This window comes from Brachypodium distachyon, chromosome 5 (assembly GCF_000005505.3).
Source record: "Brachypodium distachyon strain Bd21 chromosome 5, Brachypodium_distachyon_v3.0, whole genome shotgun sequence".
Classification (NCBI taxonomy): Eukaryota; Viridiplantae; Streptophyta; class Magnoliopsida; order Poales; family Poaceae; genus Brachypodium; species Brachypodium distachyon.
In genome coordinates, this window is record NC_016135.3 from 6,145,285 (window position 1) to 6,164,694 (window position 19,410).

At 40.8% G+C, this 19,410-nt stretch overlaps 1 protein-coding gene across 3 annotated transcripts; it reads left to right on the plus strand.

The window, feature by feature from the left end:
* Positions 1 to 804: 804 nt before the first annotated feature.
* Positions 805 to 15,166, plus strand: LOC100838258 (protein MICRORCHIDIA 4). Of its 3 annotated transcripts, none has more exons than XM_010241437.3 (20): positions 805 to 1,227; positions 1,502 to 1,582; positions 1,722 to 1,756; positions 1,838 to 1,916; positions 2,544 to 2,636; positions 2,735 to 2,819; positions 3,459 to 3,534; positions 3,741 to 3,869; positions 4,198 to 4,296; positions 4,385 to 4,486; positions 6,932 to 7,090; positions 7,180 to 7,275; positions 7,628 to 7,679; positions 7,755 to 7,866; positions 8,054 to 8,121; positions 11,777 to 12,153; positions 12,872 to 12,972; positions 13,606 to 13,681; positions 14,461 to 14,583; positions 14,691 to 15,166. In XM_010241437.3, exons 1-20 carry the CDS (start codon positions 846 to 848, stop codon positions 14,757 to 14,759), a joined length of 2,394 nt encoding a protein of 797 aa, XP_010239739.1. In that variant the 5' UTR covers positions 805 to 845; the 3' UTR covers positions 14,760 to 15,166. The 3 variants fall into 3 exon arrangements, with proteins under 3 accessions (XP_010239739.1, XP_014751558.1, XP_003581092.1); XM_014896072.2 differs by having other exon boundaries at positions 7,180 to 7,248; positions 11,777 to 12,156; XM_003581044.4 differs by having other exon boundaries at positions 806 to 1,227; positions 11,777 to 12,156.
* Positions 15,167 to 19,410: the final 4,244 nt, after the last annotated feature.

Sequence of the window (19,410 nt, forward strand, 5' to 3'; positions counted from 1 at the left end):
AATTCAAGCACAAGGCAGGACGTAGGGTCTTATGCTTCCGAACGGCCAAAACCTGGGTAAAATCCTCGTATCTCACGTTTCATGTATTCCATCGACGCCGGCGTTCGCGGGAGCGATCCCCACTGCCCACCACCGAACCAAAAAGGGGGTGATCGCATCCCCGCTGTCTGAGTTTCGGGAAAACGGATCATCAACAAGTGCATGACTCAGGAGATAAAAGATTTTAATATTTTCAAATGGCAAAATCACGTTTATTTAGATAGACCGACAAACGGATGCTAACACTACCGTGGGCATGGTCACCAAGTAGTCGCGTCCAAGAGTAAAACAAATATCGACCGTCAAAATTTTGGTACTTACTCCGTCCAACAAAAGATGTCTCAATTTTGACTAAATTTGAATGCATCTATAAGGATGTCTTAACTTTGACTAAATTTGAATGCATTTATATACTAAGTCATGTCTAAATACATTCAAATTTTGACAAAGTTAAAACATTTTTTGTTGGACGGAGTGAGTAAGATAAATGGTGGTGTGTTAAGTGCAAACCTTGATCAATGCAAACTTACAAACTAAGCCACCTGGTACATCTGATGTACGGTGCAAATTCAAAGATGAGAATCATAATACTCACTTAAACAACTTTTTCACATAACCTCCTGTACTTTCCTCAATTGTGTTATTTTTTGTTCGCACCTTTCATCTGTACCGCACATCGGCATGTTTTAGAATGAAAGTTTGGGAGTTTACATCAAATAATGATTTTCAGCTAATATATGGTCCATATAATTTTGGACAAACCAAAGATACCCTAATTTACGGACTGCCCACTCCCTCCACCATCGATGTCGCTCACGACCCCACTTGTGGTGAAGGCCGAAGCGGCGGAGGAGCGCCCCACGGCGCGGCCGTCGGTGGTAGCCGGAGGCGGCAGCAGCGGAGTGTGCGCACCTTCGGATTTGATAGAACTCAGCAGTAGCGACTCCGATACCGACGGCGAGGGCGGCGGCGGCGGCAGCGCGAAGAGAGCGCGCGGGGCGGCAGGTGACAGCGCTGCGGGAAAGCGGGCTAGGGTTTCTGCGGCAGCGGCAGCGGATGTACCCCCTGGTTTCCTTGATCCGCTTCCCACCTCGTCGCAGCTGCCGTCGAGAAGCGCGACGAAGCAGTTTTGGAAGGCCGGGGACTACGACGGGAAGCCGCTCGGGAATCGGGAGCCGCAGCCGTCTGGTATTATCTGACCTTGCAATCTCCTAGAACCACTTTCTAAAGAAAGATACGGAGTAGCAGTCAAGGACCTGTTAAATTATCATATTTGTTATTATTATCTTAGGAATTACTCCGTAAATGTTTCAATTAGGGAGTGAGCTTTGTCAAATGTTAGGAAAGGAATGCCTGGGATTCTTCTCTTCACTGATTAAAATGCGTGTTCTTTTGGTAGTCTCTATTCGTATTTTTTTTAATTTGTATGTATATTGCTTTCTGTGTTCTCTCCCGATTTCAGTTTCTTCTGGATTGGAACATGTCCGGGTACATCCTAAATTTTTGCACTCAAATGCGACAAGCCACAAGTGGGCTCTAGGGGGTATGGTCTTCATCTTCATTTCACCTTTTTCTGATCTTGTTTGTTCATCTGAACGCTGATGCAGACACCAATCAGCAATGCATCATTTGTTCACATCACTCTCTAATCTTGACCATCTTAATTTTGCTAATCCATACAGCTTTGGCTGAGCTTCTGGACAACTCGCTTGATGAAGTAAGCTCGAGAAAAATATAAATGGTTTTAGCTTGTAGAATCAAATCCTTCTATGTTTACTAAGTGGCTGTTTCTTTTAAGGTTATAAATGGAGCTACTGTTGTGAACATTGACATGTTGGAGAATAGGAAAGATAAAACAAGAATGCTCCTTGTTCAAGGTATGTAATTTCTCTGCTCTTTCCTTAGTTTGGGAACATAGACTTTCCTAAACATGATCGTCTCAAATTGCTACATATGCTGTTACCTCGGTTCTTGTTATCTGAGTAGAGAAGGACAATAATATCTTTACCTACATGATCACTCATGCTGACCTGAACATGGACTTATATGATGAATTAACACCATTTGAGGAAATTGTACTACTGTTACTGTCCTAACCATTATTGTTGTCTCACGTTAGTACATAAGCTTACTTCACTCTGACAGATCTCTGGACTTATTTTATTTACATGGCATGTTATTTGGAGTATCAGTCTACAATATTCTAGGATAGAATACCCTTGTAACATATGTTTAGATACATGACATTCTGTGCTATTTGACCCTTATCAATTTGATTTGATGCATAAACCAAATTTAGTATACATAAAGTTATTACAAAAGAAAAATCTGTAAGACAACGTTACATGTTTGTATGCCTCTTATTAGTATAACTCAGTTAAATGATATTTCATAGTTGCAATAGCTTTGTAACGTAGCATGTTTACAATAGAACTATGAATGGAACCACGATGGCAGAATTTCACGTACTTATATTAGTATTCTCTTGTTAAATCATTGCCTAGATAATGGTGGTGGAATGGACCCAGATAAAATGCGGCAGTGCATGTCCTTGGGTTATTCAGCCAAGAGCCAAGTCGCCAGTACAATTGGACAATGTAAGTGAATTAGAAAATATTCAAATACTTCCAGTTGAAATTATGTTTTAGTATGTGGGTCAAACTATGATGCATTCAACTTCTGTCCTGTCCTGCAGATGGAAATGGCTTCAAGACAAGTACAATGCGACTTGGTGCTGATGTTCTCGTTTTCTCTCGTAGTCACGGAAAAGAAGGCAAAAGGTTGTGCTCTACTTTATCTTGACCAACAAAGTAACAACTATCATTCTAGAAGATGGCTATTACCATGAGTACTGTATACCATTTCCAAACCACCAAAACATTTTTGGAGAGGTAGCCAAAAAAAAAAAGTTAAGCGATCCATATTAAAGAATCAAATCTACTTAGCCTAGATGCCAGATCAAAATTGATATCTCTTGTGGTAATGCATAGGGACGGTCTTATGAATTTAAAATGTATCTACAATGCAAGTCTTATGTCTTGTACCATTTACCATTTCCTCATCTCTCGAAGTGTTTACCATATTGACTGCTTCTGTAATTTATATGCTAATATATTATAATAACAATCAGTAGTCAAAATTGTGCCATGGAAATGCTGAGAATTCCAAACAACATTTGGATTACAGGATGGAGTAGTTTATAGTTGCAACAATACATAGTATATCACAGTGGCATGACATAGCTTGTGTTTTAGCGATCATTATTATGTGATGTACTATGTGATCTTTGCAAAAAAAATCTTTTCTGTTACACAGTTCATGATTTGTATGAAGACTTGTAGTTTTGTATATCTACATATTTTGTCTTATTTTCCTCTCAAAAAGTGAGACCTTACCTTTTATTTCTGGTTGACATGAAGGCCTACACAAAGCATTGGCATGCTATCATATACCTTTCTGAGAAGCACTGGTAAAGAGGATATTGTCGTTCCAATGGTAGGGTTCTTTCCTTGACAAAGTTTTTCTTCTTTAATTTTAAACATGTCATGTACTTTTTGACTATCACTTTACTGAATGCTTATTTTCGATAGAACTAAGTTATGTTTATTCATTGCAGTTGAAGATTAATTTGCTGGACATCTATCACGTCATGTGCTAATATCTTCATCTTAAATTTGTCGATGTTTGTGGAAACTTTGCAGATTGATTATGAAAAAGATGATCAAAAGTGGATAAGAAAGCTGCGGACTACATTGACTGATTGGAATACAAGCCTGCGGACTATCATTTCGTGGTCTCCTTATACGAGTGAAGCAGAACTTCTTGAACAGGTACAATACAAGTAATGCTGCATCACAACTTTACTTTCACGGAGTGACAGATGCCATACTTTTCATGATTTATGTTGCAAAACCCAAAATCATCAAATAACAGGCAGACTAAAATAAAAAGTGTTGATATGCGTGCTGACAAGCCAAACATGATAAAACTTCGTAAGTGTGACGTGGAGTTGTATATATCCTTTATTTTCCTTAAAAAAATCGAGACCATTATTCTTCTAACTTCAAAATGAAGAATTTTTTGGCACACCATATTTTGTTTCAAGGATAGTTAGATTATCCTATACGTGTTCCAAATTGATGTACACTATGCTTGCAGTTTAGTTCTATAAAGGAACAGGGGACTCGAGTTATCATTTACAATCTTTGGGAAGATGACCAAGGAGATTTGGAGCTTGATTTTGATACAGATGTAAATGTAAGTTCAAACACCTAACAGTGTCACAATATTAGTTATGCCTAGTTAATCAGCTAACTAAGGTTTCTAATGATGTTTGGGATGACAGGATATTCAAATCAGAGGTGGTAATCGTGATGAGAAAAGTATACAGATGGCTAAGCAGTTTCCAAACTCCAAGCATTTCCTCACATACAGGCATTCGTTGAGGGTAAGTTCACATTGATGTGTTGAATTGATACTTATGGTTGATATGTATTCTTATAATGTTAGTTGAACCCTCAGAACTTTGTTGTTAGAACATCACAGCGTCTCCTCTACTGAGGTGCATTCTATGTAGATTTCATTAACAGCTTGTTTGCCAACCCTCCTTCCATTTCATTTCGAATTCTAATTTTTTATATGATTTCATTTGGTTGAATTTGAATTCCGGGTTCAAAAATCATGTTTGTCTACCACATGGATTTGCAGAGTGAGAGACAATTCTAGACAAATGATGGCTTTTAGAGAGGAATTGAGGTTAGTTGTAGTGTGATTCCATGGAATTGCAAATTGAATTCATTTTGCCAATTCCGTGCCAACCAAACAAGTTAGTTTTTAGAATTCAAAATGAATTCCACAATTCTAACCCCAAATGATGGGGGCCGAACGAGCTCTAATGTGCAAATTTGTTCCATAGCTCATCCCTTGGTTTTGGCAGGGAGCTATACCTTGATTGTTTATTTTTGAATAAACAAAACTATACCTCGATAGTTTATTTCGTCTTACTCTGTAACATTTGTGAGCTAGTACAGATAATCTGTTAAGTCCATACATTGTCTGTCAAATTTATGCATCAGCTATCTGTCCTGTGGATCACATATTCACATCCTTGGGAATTAGAAGCGAAAGCAATGAAACAAGCTGTTATGCGAGGCCAGACCTACCACTGACCGCAGTCTCTGGAAGGTGGCAGCAGCAGCATTGGCAACTAGTCTCCAGCTGGCAGCAACATATTTTAATGGGTTATCTTTTGTTTATTTTGGATTCGATAAGTTTGTTTCCACTATTAGGTATTGTGTTCCTTATCCCTAAGTCTGATTAGCAATTTCCTTAGGGCATCTTCAAGGGTGAACCCCCATTTGTCCTCCCCATTTGTCCATTTTGGGGGTCTTTGGACAAATGGGGGTGAACAAAATATCAAGTTGTCCAATGGTAACCCCCATTTATCTCTTCACGAGTCTTTGACATGTGGGCCAAGAAGACAAGTGGACAAGGTTTGGAGAAGTTTTGCACGAATGGGGACTCCCCATACTCTCCCCAAATTTGGGGAAGAAATGGGGGGTGTGGATCACTTTTGGACAAATGGGGGTTCCCATTGGATTGTGTATTTTGTTCATGGACCCCCATATGGACAGATTTGGACAAATGAGGAGGATTTGAGGGGTTCCCTTGGAGATGCCCTTATCCTCTAAATTTCCTTTGGTAGGTGTTCTGCTATCTTAAGTGTTTTTTCTTTCTCCCTGTCCAGTGTCCACCTGACCACCAAAAATAAGTTGAATAGAAATAGTTAACTCTTAATAGTAGCTGATCCATTCAGTTTCATCTAGATTACTTTCAAAATTGCACAAGCCTCCTGAGTGTTCATTTGCATGACTAGAGTACCTAATGCATAGTTACCTGATTCGTAATTTGTCTGATTCACGATTTGGATAATCTGTTCGCAATTCGCTCCCTCATACGAATCGGACTCGTCAAGGGGTATACATCTCCATATAGGAGTTTTGGTTCTCGAACACTTTGTTTCTGATTCGAAACACGCAAGCATGTATACTTATAGCAACAGTCAGAAAACTGTGGTAGAAGATTTTAAACGTGGCTGATACTAATAGGCTGCAAGTTCCAAAAAAATTATTTGCCAATAAATATAGCTATTCCACTAAAATATGCTGCAGCAGAAAATCCCTTAACTCTCTCTTGAGAACTCATCTCTCTCTCCCTCTCTCTCTCTCTCTCTCAAGCTCGATCTTGGAAGAACCCATTGTTCAGAGCTGAAGCGCATCCTTGCCCCCCTGCAGAACACGGATGAGGAGAGGATCGTGCTCCTCCGTCTGTGTGAGGAGCTGCCCCGGTCTCCATGTCCTCACCATTGTGTTCGTCCGCCTTTGTTGCAGGCCGAATATTAGATGTCAGCTGCTGCTGCACATCTGTTAACCAACCACAAAAGAGAGGAGGCTATCCTTGGCCTTGCGTGACCGCGATGCACAGGATTCTGTGTCTTTGTCGCTGTCGCCGTTTTCAGCGGAAGCAGATTAAGCGCCACTGCATTCGATTTTTGGTGCTAGCCCCTGCCTTCAATTTTGTTTCTTTTGCCTGCGACAAATGGGACCCTGAATCCTGACTGATTGGAGCGATTCGAACCCTGGCGTGAGTTGATCAATCGGTATCGGGGTTTGAGGCCCATTGTACCGAATCTGGTAACTATGAGTCATGACCTAATGCATGTTAAATTTCTTGTTTGCAGTATAGATCTAGTTTCCTGTGTGGTGTTCTCTTGTAATTAGAACATGTATTTGTGTTCTGCATTATTATTATGAGGTTTCTAATTTTTTTTCCTAGTATGGACTCATGCTACTAGATGTTTACTTGGTATGAATTGTGTTATCTTCCTCTGCAGAGTTATGCATCTATTTTGTATCTTCGAGTTCCAGATGCTTTCCAAATGATTTTACGTGGAAAAGAGATCGAGCACCATAATATTGTGACTGACATGATGCTGAAGAAAGAGGTCACATACAGGCCGGTTGCAACTAATGGAGTTCCAAAGGATTCAAATGTATAATACTATAACCTGTTGGCCTTTCCTGAATCCTTATGACGTATTAGTAACTCATTACTGATTAATGTTGATTTTCTGCATCCCAGATGGTAGCTGATGTGACAATTGGCTTCGTAAAAGATGCAAAACATCATGTTGACGTTCAAGGCTTTAATGTATATCACAAGAACCGCCTGATCAAGGTTTCTTTCCGTGTGTTGCAACATATTTTTTGGTTGTGATCATATAAGCCCATGCCTTTTTCTAATCTAGTTATTATGAATATTGCATTCTCAGACTTCTAATATGTTTTTGCACATATTGCTCGTTGGCTCTGGTAGGTCATGCTTAGTTATCATTATTTCTTAAAAGCGTCTAATTAGCACATGGTGTTTCTATTAGTCTGTTCACTTCCGATATACAAGTTAATTGGTTTCAGTCAATGGTGTTGTCCTTTAGGAACCACAGGTCAAAGTATTTTTGCTACGACATTGAATTGTATGTTTGTAGATGGTTTTATTATTATCACATAACATTTTTATTTGTTTCTTCTAGCCTTTCTGGAGAGTGTGGACTGCCGCTGGAAGTGGTGGGCGTGGTGTCATAGGTAGTAACTGTGCTGTTTTGGTACCTTAGGTTTTTGATAGTATGCGACTCAAGAAATAATAAATATAATCTGCAGGTGTGCTTGAAGCCAACTTCATAGAGCCAGCTCATGACAAGCAGGACTTTGAGCGCACAACTCTTCTATCAAGACTTGAAGCGCGATTAGTTCAAATGCAGAAGGATTACTGGTTCGTTTTATTATGATTTGTCTTGATTCATTTTGGTTACATGGCTTACCAATATGTTTACAGAAGCAGTTTCATTGCTATTTTCTTGTTTTATCAATTATAATTAGCAGTATGATTCTTATTTTTGCCTCCCTCTCTCTCTCTCTCTCTCTCTCTCTCTCTCTCTCCCCCACACACACACACATAGGTCAGGAAATGCTCATCGGATCGGATATGTTGGGGCACGCTCTTTCAGAAGCTCTGAGACAGGAGGAGGTAAATGAATGAAATGAGTTTCATGATCAGTTTTCATCTTTAAGGATTCTAAGCATTTCTAATATATATTAACTTCTGTTAGCTATTTTGTAACTTCTTATGTTAAATCATAACATAATAACGGCAAGTGTTACTCCCTCTGGCCGGAATTACTTGTCACTGATTTAGTACAACTTTGTACTAAATCTGCGACAAGTAATATGGGTTGGAGGGAGTATATAGCTTGTATGATTACTAGATTTGTTTTGAAATTGCATTTAGATGTGTTTATAAATTTAACGAGAAAATGTAATGGTTAAAGGTGTATTCGAGACCGACTTTCGATGTCTGGAATGATTGAACTATGAAGAAGGAATGGAGGCAGTACATCGTAACAATACCAAACTTAGTACTCCCTTCGTTCCATAATATAAGGCACGCATGCATTTCAAGATTTTGCTTTGACCACCAATTAGACCAACAAAATGTGAATTATGTATTATAAAAATTATACCGTCGGAAACTTCTTTCAGATATGAATCTAATGGTATAATTTTTATAACACATATAATTCACATTTTGTTAGTCTAATTGATGGTCAAAGTTGGACCTCGAAATGCGTGGGCGCCTTATATTATGAAACAGAGGGAGTAGTTACCAGGAAAAATAAACCCGAGACTAAGTGTAATTATATATAACTCATATGTCGAGAGTTTAGCTTCTCAAAGAGCTGCATGTTACATACTGTTTTTTGGATCTAAATATCTTGGTTATATGAAAAGATCATCTATATAAATGATGTTGATCAAGCAAATTTCACAAGGTTCAATCCAGTTATGGAAATTATATGTGTTTTTCTGTTAGGCTTCTGTTATTCTCTCCCAGGTAATTTTTTGTGGAATTTTTATTTATAATTGAAACAAAATTTGCGAAAGAACAGGAGCTTGTACTGCAGTGTCTATCCATGTCTGCACTGGTATACCCTAGATAGCACTTCACTTAATAACGTAATTGTATTGGCTATTCTGGTGATGGTGCGATAACTTTTTATGACTCCTGACGAGACAAATGGACTGCGTTAGATGCTTTGCACAATTCGCCAATCGTGAGTGGCAACATTCTTTAGTGTCAAGATCGGGAAAAAAAAGTGTTTTGAAGGGAACTGGATGAGCCTGAGCTTTCCCTGGATCTGATAAAAAAAGAGTCAAACTTATACTGCTGAACTCTACGTGGTGTTGCATGTCCAACGGTTCAAGTGGTTTACAAACTTATACCAACAGTTTAGTTCCCAGAAAAATATGACGACCATTAAGTACGCTACAGGGTACATGCAAAGAATAATACAAACTGTGGTTATATATGCCTCTTTAGTTGTGTGTCTCAAAGTGGTTGCTGTTGTCCTGAGCATCCAGGGCTGGACACCGCATTGCAAAATTTACTTATCATGTACTCCCTCCGTCCCATATTAAGTGACTCAAATTTGCCTAAATGTGGATGTATCTATACCCAAAAAGCGTCTACATACATGTAATATTTCGTCACTTAATATGAGACGGAGGGAGTAAATTGTTTAATTTTGCTTACATTTGTTGGTATTCATTCTATTTTGGTTACAGAAAATAAAGTATCCTATCCATGTTTGGGTGCATTAGTCTTTTTCTCTTAGAATTGGAATAGACAATTACTTGTAAATTTAGTTGCAGCTATTTTTGTAACTACTCTAGAACCCAGACTGCTGTAGGAGCTATTTTGTTTGCTAGTTTTTTCACATTTTATTTCATTTTAGTCTGGTCGTAAAATCAACGAGTGTCTTCTGTTGCTGGCATGTGGGCCTAGACCCACCTGTCTGATCTCAAGTAGCTTCGTTTGGACGGGTAGCCATTTTCTTTGAAATCGAGTTTATAGAATAGGCTGGAGGCTAAAGTTGGACATCCAAAAGAGTACCTTTTCCTGTAGAGATATACGTATATAACAGCATGGACAGTGTGGAGTCCTCTAACCAGAGCTAGGAAATGCCACATAAAAGAGTCACCTCCTTGAATCCGGATCCTTCTCCCTTGTACCTCCTCCTCTTGTCTGTGGTACTAGCATTAGGAGTGCCATGTTGGCCTTGGTCATGGGTAAAGGGAGCACCTTTAGTTCCCATTGCCAGTTAAACCTTTATATACATACATTTTTTTTTTCTGCTTACTGCCCTCATAGATGAGAAGCCTCCAGCACCAGTACTAGGGGTCTGTGGCCATCTGTATAGATGATGACAACATCAAGAAATTGGCTGCTTCGAATCAGGTTCAGGAAGGTCGAGAATTTAAGCAACGTTTTATCTGGATCAATCTGACAAGGATATCGTGAACCCAATAGAACAGAACCTCTCACCCAGTAAAGTATTATATTCCCAAGCATAATTTACAAATAGAGGTGTAAAACCATATTCCTAAGGAGCTCTTGTTATTGTTTGGTTATCTGTCACTTCAAAGTCGAAAATATACCCAAGCCATTTGGGGTTAACTTGCAGCTGCTAGAGTTCGAAAAGGCACTATAATTAATAATGAGTCTTTTCTCTGAATAATTAATCTTTGTCTGATTTTTCGACGAAGTGTCTCTTTTTTTCTTCTATAATGAACACAATCAAATTGGATGATACAGTGATTACCTCCCTAACAATATGGTTGCGCAGAACATCATGAGCATCTGTATTTTGAAATTTGGATGCAAATTGCATATGCGAAACTAATATTCTTATCCCCCTGTCCAACATATGTGACTAAGTAAATCTTGTTTTGTTCAACATGACATGATGTTCCACTATCAAGAGGACTAGTATATAACTTTTCCTATTATATCATTGTCCTCATAAATATTCGATTATTCCATGGCTTGCCAACCCATACTAATTACCGTCGCACAATTATTCACATATACAAATAGATTCCCTAAAGAAAAGGCAAAAATAGAGTAACTACTCACTCTGTTTGAAAATAGATGATGTTTTAGTATTCTTGTTTTGTTCAACATTACATGATATTCTACATTATCAAGAGGACTAGCATATAACTTTTCTTATTATATTGTTGTCCTCATAAATATTCAAATATTCCATAGCTTGCCAAACCATACCAAGTACAATTGCACAATTGTTCATACAATCAGTTAATTCTCTAAGTGATACCATGTTGGCTGCTTTCTCTTGTGCATTTGCATGCATTTTATGCCAGCCAAGAAATTGCATCATAACATGGCTCCTTCCGAAAATTAGAAGGAACATTTTTAGAGTGGTCATTTTACATGATTTTCTCAAATCTTATGTGAACAGCAAAAACATCACAAAGAAGGAACATAGGGAGTACTTTATGGAATTGTACCATAGTTGCTCATGTTAGATAGAATAGTAGTATGTTCTTCTAATAATGGCATGCATGGTGCAATCCATCAAATGTTACTTCAACTTATGTCAATAGGTATGAATGTTGTTAAATGGATGGCTTAATAAAGAAAAGATTGTCAAAGTTACATCTTTTGAGATTGTGCAAGTGTCCAAACTGTCATATATTCCTGAACACAGGGAGTAAATTATAGAATTGGCTGCATTTTTTTCATGATGGAATGGAGTTGCTGTGCCATAACTTAAATTGTAATTAACCATTTTTTTACAAACCTTGCCTTTTTGTTTGGACAGAGAACTCTCCTGAAGTCTCCCCAGGTGTGCAGCTGTCACCCCACCATTCTTCGAAAGATTATGCAAAACCAAAACAGCGCCATGCTGGTAAATCGTATTCTGGCACGAGTAAAAAGAGTGGGAGAGCAAGCACACTGTTTAGTATTCAGCAGGCTGAGAAATCTGCAAGAACTAAGCGGTCCGAGAGATCAATACTTCATGGTCTATCAGACACAAGTGATGACAGTGATTCTGAGTTCATGCACACGCCGTCTCTGGGTTCAAGATCTCATACCCTTAATGGAAATAGAAAATATTTCCACAATGGGAGTACTAGTTTGGCAACACCTCCGACCAATGGATCAATAGAAAAAGAGAGCAGAACCAAATCCCAGATGGTGGTAATATTTATTCTTATGCCGACGTTTCAATATAGTGTTACTTGTTGTTTTGTTGGATTGATATTTAGTTATATAAATTCTGCAGATGAAAACTCGGCCATGTCATCATCGCTAGAGTAGTAGAGTGACACCTATCCCATCTACACCAGAAACCCTTTTGTTCCTGCATGTTGATGTACACAGCTTTGCATAGCGTGTTTGTATTCCATACACACATTGTACTGCCTATCATCTTTTTAGCTTTCTACATTCTCTCACTTTTTTTAGCATTTATGTTTGCCTGATTTGTGGGGGGAATGTTACTTTTTGGAGTCTATAAAATGAATTGAAGAGTGAAGTGTCATGAGCTGACAATCTGGGACGGTCCATAATCTTTCGTTCTGCATACTGTTGCGGTTGACCTTTTAATAGCGCTGTAGTTAGTTGTATTTTTGTGGTACAAGCTGGAAGGGACACTCAGAACAAATGATAGCTGCCCTCATAGTAAACACATCAAACTTCAGCTAGAGTCATTTCAGATGACAAACTGAAACGATGGTTTGTAGATTGGCCTTCAAGTGCACAACTGGGTAACCTGCATGCTACAATATTTTTGTACTTTTCTATAAATTATCATAAGTACTCCATACGCTTCTATATTTTGCATGTGGATATTGTTGAAGCAGTTACTCCCTAATGGAGGATTTTTATTATCCTTATTATGTTTGCTTCCCAGGAACCAAATGCAAGAAGTAATGGTGATGAACACACAACCATCGATGATTATGGAACTATTATCAAGCAACTGAGGGATGAAAACTCATCATTAAAGGAAAAGTAAGTATCAGCACAGTTCAGCTATTATTTATGTTAGCATTAGCCCATTAGGCAAGCCAATAGTGCAACGCCAATAATGCAGCTGCATACCAAAATCGAAATCAGAAACTTAGAGCTGATAATGGATCTGCGTATTTACTTTTACTGATATCTCATAATTATGACTTAGAAGAGCACCGTCTATTTATAAGGAAGGTCAGAGTAATGAGGTAGAAATTTAATCTTGTGAGACATATAGATAATTTAAAGGAAGCAACAAGTAGTAAGTTCAAGTCCATATGATACAAGATTTGATGGTCCGTCCTAGTCCCAGATTGGATCTTGAAGGTGTAGAATAATATGACAGTCCTTGAGGACCAACTAGACCCCAAGCGAGTATGGATGTGCATGGCCTGTCCTGTTAGGTGTGGATCTTGGTGAAATTTGCCCCTCTTAGACATGCTAGTAATGACCCAAACTTTGCATAAGCTAAACTAAGTTCTCCACACATTGACAATCCAAGGCCGTTTGAACATGGTTTGGTGATTCTTGTGGTTTCTACAAGTATCAGTATCTTTGCTTTTACTATAACACTACATCTTATCTCGAGTGTACAGTAACATGCCTAATTTATTGGTTGTGCTTTTCTCTTAGGTTATTGAGCATGGAAGAATCAAGATTACAGGAGCTGGTTATCGAACAGGACAAGAGCAAGTCTTTGACTGAGAGGGTATGTACTTATGCCTTCTCACCTGGAGTTTGTAGTGATTTGAACTTGTTTTGTTACTTATGAACTCATGTTGCTGTCTCGGTTTTTGAATTGGAAGGTACATCTTTATGCTGTTATGTTGTAGCAGTAAAATGAATTCTTTTCTCCAAACTAAATACGAACTATTTGAGCCATCAGTGCAAACAATACAATCATTTTATGTTTGAAGTGCTAGTGGGACAAGAGGTTTGTGTGGCAACATTTAGCATCATTCCAGCCAGTGTTGTCGTTAGAGTGCTACTTGCTTATTAGTAGGTTCAGATGCTTCTCGGTTCCGTTTTAGTTTGATAAAAACCTCTACTGTTTGTTAGTTGTTTCTTTTCAAGGAGTGCCTATCTACTGTAGCATATTGCATCATACTATCTACAACCATAACAATATCAACTACTAACTACGTTTCTAAACATAAAAAGTTCTAGTTTTGTCCCAAGTCAAGCTTCTTAAAGTTTGACCAAATTTATAAAAAAAATATACAAACATCTAGAATATCACATGAGGATACTATGAAAATATGCGATGGGTTTAATAAAACTAATTTAGAGTCTTAGATGTTGGTAGATTTTTCTATAAACTTGGACAAAGTTTAAATTTGTTGACTTGGGACAAATTTAGGACTTCTTACATTTAGGAATGGAGGGAGTAATTACCAGGTTTTGTGAACAATCTCAATCCACTGCATGACGACGAGGTTATGCTTGATGATTGTATGAATTATCTCAATCTGCATGTTCATTTTCCAGGTGGAGGATTTGCAGAGACAACTTGAAACTGCAAACAAGGAGCAAGAAGCGTTGATCGACATCTTCTCAGAAGAAAGATCTCGGCGAGACGAAGAAGAGGAAAACCTAAGGGAGAAGCTGAAGGTGAGTGAAAGAGGCAGATCACCCCCCCTGCCATACCAAATATCAGTATCACATGATGATCTCGTTTCTCTCTTAGCATGCAATTCAACCTGGCCTTTCTTTTGTAGGAAGCATCTTCCACCATACAGGAGTTGCTGGAGAAATTGAACGCTGCCAAGCAAGGTCGAAAGGTGTGAGAGAATTAGGAACTAGAGCGACTGTTTCATGTTTTCACGCCCTTGGACTGTTGCCATTGCAACTCTGTAGCTTGTGTTAGCGGCCACTGGCCATCGGTTCTTTGATTAGAGTAGAGGGGTAAGTTGCATCATTGTCGTTGCAGTCTCCCAGATAAGCTGCGAGCAATCTGTGTACATAGCCACGAGATCCAATAAAGACGACAGCGGCTCTTTCTGCTTGGAGCACGTGATGACAATCCGTTTTCACCGTAGCTTACTCTTGCTGAGATCTAAAAAATATATCACATGCCGATATGTTTTGACGAAACTTTCTTGGCAAAAATTACCAGGAGGTTATGATCACTTATTTGCCGGATTACATTATGTAAATGTGGTTCCCATGTTAAATTATCAGTTGGTTACCAGTAGTCACTTGTTTACCAGGTTATATCACGTGGTTACAAGTTTACAGATCTCTAAGCTTGCATAGCGTTGCAATGTATAAATGCAAATTTCTTGGTAATAATGTATCGATTATTAATGTGGTAACCGTTGACAACTAACATGGTAATCATGGTAATTTTATCTGGTAACTGGTAGTGTCAAAAAAGAGAGTAAAATACACCACTATTTCATGAACTCGTAAAAAATGAACACTTTAGTTCACGAACTCGAAAAACACACACTTAAACCCCTAGACTAGAACTAGTGTGTCACTTTGGTCAAAAAACGGTTCGGTGAGGACTAATTAAACACGCCACGTGGTCACGATGTCGGCTTCTCGGCGATCCCTTCACCTGTGTCCTCTCGTCAAAATTGAGTGTTGTGGACTTGATAGCAATCTTAGGCGAGGCGACGGCGGCAACGGCGTGGTTCTCAAGGCCCAGGATCCCCGTCTGGGCAGGGCCGCCTTGCTCCTCGCGGGCGGCTCGGCGATTTTGCAAAAAAAAAAGATCCTTAGAAAATCGATTAGCAGCCTGCGGTCCTGGCCGAAGCTGACATGGCGGCCACGTGGCATGTTCAAACCTCGTCGAACCGTTTTTAGACTAAAATGACATAGTAGTCCCAGTTTAAGGTTTAAGTGTGCGTTTTCCGAATTCGTGGACTAAAGTGTTCATTTTTGCCGAGTTCATGGACGAGTGGTGTATTTTACTCGTCGAAAAATTATTGTCAAAACATACTAAAATGTGGTCTTGTTTTGAAGCCCCCATCGAGATGAACTCAACCGTAAAAATAGATCTTTAATCGAAAGATGACGGTGGACACGTGCCTAGTTAGATAAGCCGTTCAATCAAATATGTTAGGCATGATCAATTGCCATCCTGGTTTTCAAGTCGTCGTCTAATCGCCGTTATGGCGTTCAGGCGCACGGGACAGGACGATTGGGAGGGCGCCCATGATTTTTCAGTTAGGCGGGCGCCCAGGAAAAAAAAGTGACGCCCTAACCGTTAGGTGAAAGGGCATTTTCTCTCATAAATGGTTTTGACAGTGATGAAAACATGTGTGTTATCTAATCATGTGCTAAGCATTTCAGATTTTATAAGAAACTTGGCGCAAGACGATGAGTGGACCCTCAAGATGGGAAGAAGTGTAGCGGTGTTATCGACTTTTTCGTTTTGATTTGAGTCGTAGGACATCCGTACTATTAAGAGTGAATACACAGGGAAGGTAATGGGTGAATTACTTTCATGTACACAAACACATATTTTGCACCCACCAAAAAACCTACCCAAAAAGTGAGAGAAGAAACCAAACTTTAAAGATTAGTTTCTGGGCTGACAGCTTTCCAGGTGGCGGAAGTTCCAGTGGAACTTCCGGCCCAACCTCCAATCGCTATATGTTACCCCTCGGCGAATTTGCGGATCTTCCGGTGAGCCGGAAGTTCCGGCATGTGACTGCACATATAAATACATCTACGTCCCCAACGGGTCTTTTGCCCGAGCTTTAGCCAAGAACAATCTTTCTCTTTCCCAGGAACACAAAAGCTTAAATCTCGAAGATCTCCCTTCCTAGTGCTTCCCCACTCTTGATTCTTTGAGGATTGAAGAAGAAGATCTTGATCTAGAGTTTCACAAGCCACAACGTTGATTTCCCTTGTTTGCTTTGTGGATTTCATTTCTCTTGGGTCGTTGGGAACATTAGATGGAAGCGGTTGCATTGTGCTCCTCCCTTGGTGTTGTTGAGCTCGAGGATTGGATTGGGAGCCTCCAATTGAGTTGTGGAGAGAGCCCTGGTCAAGTTTGTCAGGGTCCGGACTTCGCCCTCAAGAAAGCCATTAGTGGAGCTCATTTCACCATTGTGGTGTTGTCAGAGGAGAATAGAGTTAGCCTTTGTGGCGCTTATACCTTTGTGGTAGAGCACTTCTCCGAACGGAGACGGACACCTATCCCAAAAGGTAGAACTTCAGTCAAGTCTTGGTCTCCCGTGTGATATCAATTTCACCCCTTTACATTCTTGAAAGTTATATTGTTATCTTGTTGCTTCGGCTATCGTTTCGGTTATTGCACTTCATACTAGGGTTGCACTCACTTTAGAAAATTTAGTAGCCCTAGGATTAAGTACTTTCTATCTCAAGAAAAAAAAAGTCAAAATTTGTTTGTCGCCGATTCAGCCCCCCTAGTCGACTATACCGATCTTTCAAGGAGAGACTCCACCACTCAATCCACCCCTCGATTACGATTTGCGGACAAGCAGCCTAATTCGCAGAACGGGAAACGAGTAACATTGTTTCACCCCTCACAACCGCCGGACAAGATGAGCAAGCAGACAGGTCGCCAACGGCTACCGCGTGGGGGCAGCGATAGGAATTGCTCGTGAAAGCGATGGAGGCGGTGCGCAGACGCGGGGACAGTGCAAGCAGGGGCGGATCTAGGGCCGGCGCTACTGACGCTGTAGCACCGGCCTAGCTAGGATGTTTAGAAGTAGAAGCCATTGGCCTAAAGATTTTCTTCAAAAAAAAAGAGTAGAAGCCATTGACTCTCTGACTTATAAGTATGTAAATCTGCAAGTATAGCACCGTTAGGCCTATCTTAGCACCCTCCTCCTCCGTTTTTTGGCTCCGTCGCTGAGTGCAAGCCGGCCACCGAGACGGCGGACAAGATATTCACTCTCTCGTGTTCTCGCGATCTCGTTCCCCGTGGCTGACGCGGACTGTGCTCGCCTCCTCGTCTCGTCGCCCGCCTCCGCCCGCCACCAGTCGTGCCCACCTCCGTGCGCAGCCGCGCGCCCCCCGAGCCGTGCCTGCTGCCTCACCGACGCCGTGCATCTTGCCCGCCATCTCGCTGGTCGCCTTGCACTGTCCCCGCGTCTGCGCACCGCCTCCATCGCTCTCGATGCATGGCACAAGTAGCCAGCGCAGCAGCAGCTAGCAAGAGCATGCATGGCACAGCAGCTAGCACAGAGCAACGAGAACACGAGAGAGCGTGCGCGCGTCATAATTTCCGTTTAAAGAATAGTGATGATATCGAATGGTAGCCATCATGGCGTGCTACATTTCAGCTTTCAAAAGAGAAATACTCATCGTACAACTGTAATTGTTGTTTTTTTAGCAAGTTTTTTTTTAAGAAGAGAAAATATATTAGAAGGAAAAGGAAATTACAAGGCTCCAGCAGATAATGGAGCGGCAACCAGCAACACACAGAAGCTTACAACCATACAAACACAAAGCTAGAGCTACGGCTAAGATTCAGTGAAGACTACGGCAAAAACCACATGTTTGTTCGGAGGAGAAACCTGATTCAAAATAGCTGACCAAATCTTCGCTGGCCTCCGAGATGGTGTTAGCCAGTTGATGCCCCGTCGGTGGCTCTCGATGGACGGTCTTTCTGACTTGTGCACATGAGGTTGGAAATTGACTGTAGATTTTGAATACGCTTTACTGAGCTCAATCGCAAGATCGCAGGTTTGCCACAACTGGAGCTCGGCAACGAGGGCTCTGTCATTTGCCTTTGGCGAGCAGCCCGAGCAAAACCAGCACGACTCAGCAGAAGTCAGTAGCTCCACAGCCAAAAGATAAGTGTAAGCAAAAGCTGTAGATGTTGCGGTTGGTCCAAACCTTGAACAGCATCACTAGAATCTTGCAAACCGGAGCCAAATCGGAGGAGATTGAGGAGCTTCCTTGAACTGTTACCACATCCGCCACCACGTCGGCTTGGCAGACAGAAAGAAAATTCCGATTCCCCAAAGTCTGGACTCCCAACAATGCCAGATCGAAGAACATGGACACTCCAAACAGGCAGCCGTAGCGATTGCTCAGAAACACCACACCACGACCATTGCGCTGCACGCCAGTAGGACTGCGACCCACCATGCGGCGACCAGCCGACCGGCATGAACAGTCTTTGGCGGCCCAGATCCACAAGATTTGGAGCAACACGATTATTTAGATCCGAATGGAGGAGTGTAGCATCCAAGGCTTCCCCAGCGACCCGTTTGACGGGAGAAGCTGAATCCAGGCGCCACCTCACAGATCTCCGTTGAGGGCTCCATCTCGACGAAGAACGGACACACGGCATAGCGCCAGGGGCCTCTAAGGCAACGTAACTATAGCTACTGGCAGTATATACTGGAAGGGGAAAACCCTCAAACCCTTCCCCTCTTCTCCGGCCAGCAAGTCAAGGGGGAGGAGCGGCGGCAACTTGCTGAGGGACGAGAGCAGGGCCTTCAAGATCAG